Source organism: Chaetura pelagica, unplaced genomic scaffold, assembly GCF_000747805.2.
Source record: "Chaetura pelagica isolate M959 unplaced genomic scaffold, ChaPel_1.0 scaffold356, whole genome shotgun sequence".
Taxonomy (NCBI): Eukaryota; Metazoa; Chordata; class Aves; order Apodiformes; family Apodidae; genus Chaetura; species Chaetura pelagica.
This window is the reverse complement of record NW_009953964.1, coordinates 6807636-6813009: the sequence shown is the minus strand read 5'-3', so window position 1 is coordinate 6813009 and position 5374 is coordinate 6807636. Positions and strand designations below refer to the sequence as shown.

The 5374-nt window shown below is 60.9% G+C and overlaps 1 protein-coding gene across 1 annotated transcript in view; it reads left to right on the top strand.

Moving 5' to 3' along the window:
• Position 1: 1 nt before the first annotated feature.
• The window catches only part of FGFR4 (fibroblast growth factor receptor 4), a gene marked incomplete at its 5' end in the record, with an annotated part of 5429 nt that continues 56 nt past the window's right edge, over positions 2 to 5374 (top strand). The window contains 17 exons of the mRNA XM_010002098.1: positions 2 to 47; positions 954 to 1223; positions 1355 to 1444; positions 1618 to 1784; positions 1865 to 1988; positions 2276 to 2466; positions 2585 to 2723; positions 2808 to 3001; positions 3227 to 3372; positions 3607 to 3728; positions 3812 to 3922; positions 4062 to 4252; positions 4373 to 4495; positions 4578 to 4648; positions 4903 to 5040; positions 5116 to 5221; positions 5308 to 5371. Of these exons, the coding sequence (XP_010000400.1) occupies positions 2 to 47; positions 954 to 1223; positions 1355 to 1444; positions 1618 to 1784; positions 1865 to 1988; positions 2276 to 2466; positions 2585 to 2723; positions 2808 to 3001; positions 3227 to 3372; positions 3607 to 3728; positions 3812 to 3922; positions 4062 to 4252; positions 4373 to 4495; positions 4578 to 4648; positions 4903 to 5040; positions 5116 to 5221; positions 5308 to 5371 (2293 nt within the window). The remainder of the gene's footprint in view (positions 48 to 953; positions 1224 to 1354; positions 1445 to 1617; positions 1785 to 1864; positions 1989 to 2275; positions 2467 to 2584; positions 2724 to 2807; positions 3002 to 3226; positions 3373 to 3606; positions 3729 to 3811; positions 3923 to 4061; positions 4253 to 4372; positions 4496 to 4577; positions 4649 to 4902; positions 5041 to 5115; positions 5222 to 5307; positions 5372 to 5374) is intronic.

Here is a 5374-nt window from a genome sequence, read left to right as displayed (position 1 = left end):
GGGGCGGCTGCTGGCGGCTGCTGCCCAGGGCAGGGCGATGGAGCCAGGTACGGCTTCGGCGGGGCGGAGGAGGGGTTGGAGGCAGTGGGATGGGGAGGTCTTGCTTTCACCCCGCAGCAAGCGCCTGGGCTGGGGGAGATGGATGCTTGCCCTGGGCACACAGCCCTACAGCTCTGCGGGGCTGGGCTGGTGGGAGCTGGGGACACGTGTCTGGCTGGGGCTTTGCACAGGGGGCCAGCATCTTCATCGCTGGGCAAGGAGGTGTGGAGGCTGGAAGGAGCAGGGTGGCAGCATCCCTGTGCTGCAGGGTCTCAGCTCACTCGGTGGACGTGCATGGCAGAGCAGGATGGCCTGAACGCTGTGGGCTGTGGCAATTGTGTGTGGCTCAGTGGCAAGTGCAAGCGACTTAGAGGCGCAAGGAGTCAGTGGCTCTTGGTGGTGGGTTCAGGAGAAGCACATGCCCCCTGTGATGGCCACATGTGTCCCTAGCCCCCCACACGCAGGTGGTCAGGCTGTGGTAGGTATTGTTGAGCTGGTAGTTGAGTTGTTTCTGCCCTCCATGTGCACACGCCTGCTGCCAGCCATTGACACCACTGCCCAGACAGGCATCACCAGGGTCTGCCAGGGCTGTGGGCATATTGTTGGTGGTGGGTTGCCAGTAAGATTTGGTGCCTTGTTTGGAGCAGCAGGACAGGCTCAGGCACCCTGCACCGCTGGGAGTAGCCCTGCAGAAGGCTGGTGGCATGTATGGCCTTGGACTGGGACACAGCACTGGAGAAACCGTGTCACATTGCCCCAGGGCAGAGTCCATTCCTTGCCTGCCTGCAGGGCGGCAGAGCTGGGCATTGGCCTGGGCTGCACCACGTGCTCTCTGCACTGGGCTGTGTGTGTGGTGGGGTTCTGCCATCGGGAAGAGATGAGCACAGGGCCAGGCACTCACAGCATCTCTCCAGAGCTGTTTGAGAGCCCGCTGCTGGAATCAGAAGAGGAACATCTCCTGCTGGACCCAGGAAACGTGTTGAAGCTGTACTGTGATGCCAACCAGAGCGGTGCCAGTGTGGTCTGGTACAAGGACTCCCGGCCGCTCGTCCCGAGGGGTCGTATCCGTCTCTGGCAGAGCCTGCTGGAGATCTCAGGGGTTGCCTACGAGGATTCAGGGCTCTACGTGTGCCGGGCACAGGGGACTGGGGAGATCCTGCGCAACTTCACCATATCTGTTGTGGGTAGGAGCCCTGGCAGTGCTCTGCTCCTCCCGGGGCAGCAAGGCAGCCACTGCCCACCTGGCACTGCGGGCAGGGATGTCCCTTTCAACCCCGGCTCTGCAGGCAGGGACTCCTCCCATCTTCCCTTGCAGACTCACTGGCGTCGGGTGATGACGATGAAGACAGTGATGGGGACAGTCCCCACAGAGACCAAAATGAGGATCCTGTCTATGTGCACAGAGGTCAGTGCTGCCCTGGGCAGGAGAGGGCAACTGGGGCAGGACCAGGAGCGCAGGGCAGAGTCTTATATGGGGCACTGCTGCCTCCTGCTTACACCATGAGTTCTGCTAGCAGCTCCAGCAGCTTCCATGCTGCCCCTTCGTCTCCTCCCACTCTACATCCTGTGTCTCCCCAGCTCCCTACTGGACTCACCCACACCGGATGGACAAGAAGCTATATGCAGTCCCCGCGGGGAACACGGTGAGGTTTCCCTGCCCAGCCTCAGGCAGCCCCAGCCCCAGCATTCGCTGGTTCAAGAACGGGCGCGAGTTCCGGGGGGAGCACCGCATTGGGGGCATCCGAGTAAGGGCCAGGGCCCCCTGCCACAGCCTTCCCTCCTGGGGTCTGGCCAGCCCATCACACCTTGTCTCCCCCCTCTGCAGCTCCGGCACCAGCACTGGAGCCTGGTGATGGAGAGCGTGGTGCCCTCCGACCGTGGCAACTACACCTGCCTGGTGGAGAACAGGTTTGGCAGCATCCACTACAGCTACCTCCTGGATGTACTGGGTGAGGGCTCCTTGGCGCTGGTCCTGGCGCTCTGCTCCCTCTGTGCCTGGTAGAGGGGTTGAGGTCACAGGGGAGGGAGCAAAGGAGCCTCTGGTTAGGTTGTTACCACTGGCACAGCCCACATGTCCCTCACACCCAAAGGGATGTGAGGATGGAGACCAGGTCGCCCTGGTCTGCTGTAGTGTTGAGGAAGGGTTCACGGGTTCACAGTGGGCAGAGGGAGGCAGAATGGAGGCCTTGCTCTGGGTCACCATGTTTGTGACACCACTCTGCTCTCCTCTGCACAGAGAGGTCCCCGCACAGGCCCATCTTGCAGGCTGGGCTGCCCGCCAACACCACAGCCCTGGTGGGCAGTGATGTGGAGTTTTTCTGCAAGGTCTACAGCGATGCCCAGCCCCACATCCAGTGGCTGAAGCACATTGAGGTGAACGGCAGCAGCTATGGTCCTGATGGAGTCCCCTATGTGCAAGTGCTCAAGGTAACAAGGGCTTGAAGCATCAGAGTCCTAGATACCCACTCCCGTGTGGTGATGGGGGGTGCACAGAGCCCCCCAAGGAGGAGGAGGGACCCTGACCATTCATTGCTCTCCCTGACAGACTGCAGATATCAACAGTTCTGAGGTGGAGGTGCTGTACCTGCGCAACATCTCCATGGAGGATGCTGGCGAGTACACCTGCTTGGCAGGGAACTCCATCGGCCTCTCCTACCAGTCTGCCTGGCTCACTGTGCTGCCAGGTAGGGTTGGGAGTCCTGGAGTGGGAGCTGGGACCCCCGGCACACAGGAAACAAGGCGCAGGCCAACTCATTCACTTCCTTCAGAGGAGGAGCTGGTGCGGGAAGCTGAAGCCCCCGAGGCCAAGTACACAGACATCATCATCTACACCTCGGGGTCATTGGCCGTGGCCATGGCTGCCATCATTGTGGTGCTGTGCCGGATGCAGACTCAGTCAAGCAAGCAGCCTCTGGAGCCCATAGCAGTCCACAAGCTTTCCAAATTCCCACTGATCCGACAGGTGGGTGCCAAGCTGGAGCCCTGGGGGCATGGGGGGACCTTAGTGACTGGCTCCACAAGTGCCACCTCTGCTTGTCACACCTTCTCCTTCTGCCCTCCCCACTGCTTCCTGCGGCTCTCTTGCCTCATTGGCCTGAGTGAGAGTCGCTCTGGAGCATCCTTGGATCTGTCTTTGGTCCTGGAGCACAGGGTGGGATAGCTGAAGTCCCTTGGGCTCTCTCTGCAGTTCTCCCTGGACTCCAGCTCCTCCAGGAAATCCAGCACATCCCTGATGCGCATCACTCGTCTCTCCTCCAGCTGTGCCCCGATGCTGGCAGGGGTCATGGAGCTGGACCTGCCGCTCGATGCCAAGTGGGAGTTCCCCCGAGACAAGTACGGTGCAGGGCAGGTCAGGGAGCTGCTCTCCCCAAACACCCTGGGGACAGCAGCACTCGGGTGGCAGGTGGGGAGGTCTCTGGCCATCACTGCTGTATCCTGGGATGTTGGGACTTGGCTCAGACCAGAGAGGGGCAGCCATGCTGCCTCTTCTCCTTGAGGCCCTGCAGTGCAGTGGCAGGGAGTTGGGCCACCCCTGTGGTTACTCACAGTTTTGCCCATCCCTGCCAGGCTGGTGCTGGGCAAACCCCTGGGAGAAGGCTGCTTTGGCCAGGTGGTGCGGGCAGAGGCTTATGGCATAGACAGAGACCGTCCAGACAGAGCAGTCACCGTGGCTGTGAAAATGTTGAAAGGTAACAGCCCCCCTGCCAGTGTCCCAGGTACAGAGGTGGCATCAGTGCCAGGCTGGCGTGGTGACATGGCCTTCCTTCCCCAGATAATGCCACAGACAAGGACCTGGCTGATCTCATATCCGAGATGGAGATGATGAAGCTCATGGATAAGCACAAGAACATCATCAACCTCCTGGGAGTCTGCACACAGGATGGTGAGGGGGCTGTGCCAGGCTCGGGCAGGGCATGGCCATGGAGCGGGAACAGGGGATATGCCTCCTGGGGACAGTAGCAGGTGGGACATGTGTGGGACAGGACAGAGCAGGGACCAAACAGAGTGGACACCCTTCCCAGGGCCACTTTACGTGATTGTGGAGTTTGCTGCAAAGGGCAACCTGCGAGAGTACCTGCGCGCCCGCCGCCCCCCAACACCTGACTACGCTTTTGATGTCACGGCGATGCCCGAGGAGCAGCTCTCTTTCAAGGACCTGATCTCCTGTGTCTACCAGGTGGCACGTGGCATGGAGTACCTGGAGTCTAAACGGGTAGGGATGGCACAGCCCATGCGGGCTGCCTGTGATTGGCACATCCTGGGGGAGGCGTGGTGGTGATGGAGCTGGAGCCACCATCTCACACACTCTGTGGGTGATGCTCCCCCCTGGCAGTGCATCCACCGGGACCTGGCTGCCCGCAACGTGCTGGTCACGGCAGAGAGCGTGATGAAGATCGCTGATTTTGGCTTGGCCAGGGATGTCCATGACATTGACTACTACAAGAAAACCAGCAATGTGAGTGGGGGACCTAAGAGAGGGGCAGGAGGGTAGGATGGGGACCACTGGCTGTGGCTGAGCAGGGGGGTTTGTTTTGCAGGGCCGCCTGCCAGTGAAGTGGATGGCACCAGAGGCCCTGTTTGACCGGGTCTACACCCACCAGAGCGATGTGTGAGTGTGCGGGCTGCTGGGGGCTGAGGGTGCTGTTTGGGTGTGGGATGAGGATGCCATCAGTGTGGGACAAGGCAGCGCTGCGGGGTTATGCATGTACTGAAGGGTACCCACAAGTAGGATGGGGCAAGTAGCTGCAGCAGAGTATGTGCTCCCATGGCACTGCAGGATGTGGTCGGGTGAGCTGGGGCCCCACCTTCCTAGAGAGGGTCCTAGAACATGGCTGACCTCCCCTTTGCTGTGCATTACCCCAGGTGGTCCTTCGGGATCCTGATGTGGGAGATCTTCACGCTGGGAGGCTCCCCCTACCCTGGCATCCCTGTGGAGGAGCTCTTCAAGCTGCTGAAGGAGGGACACCGCATGGACCGGCCGTCCAACTGCACCCACGAGCTGTGAGTACCAGGCAGGCAGGGCAGGTGGGGAGCACACAGGAAGACCCCACCTAACATTTCCTCATGTCCCCCCAGGTACATGCTGATGCGGGAGTGCTGGCATGCTGTGCCCTCACAGCGTCCCACCTTCAAGCAGCTTGTGGAGGGTCTGGACAAGATCCTGGCAGCAGTTTCAGAGGAGGTGAGCAGTGGGGGTCTGGCAGGGAGCAGGGTGGGCGTTGCAGGCAATAGTGGCTACATCATGGACAGCACCATCTCTCCCTGCAGTACCTGGACCTCTCCATGCCCTTTGAGCAGTACTCGCCCTCCTGTGAGGACACCGCCAGCTCCTGCT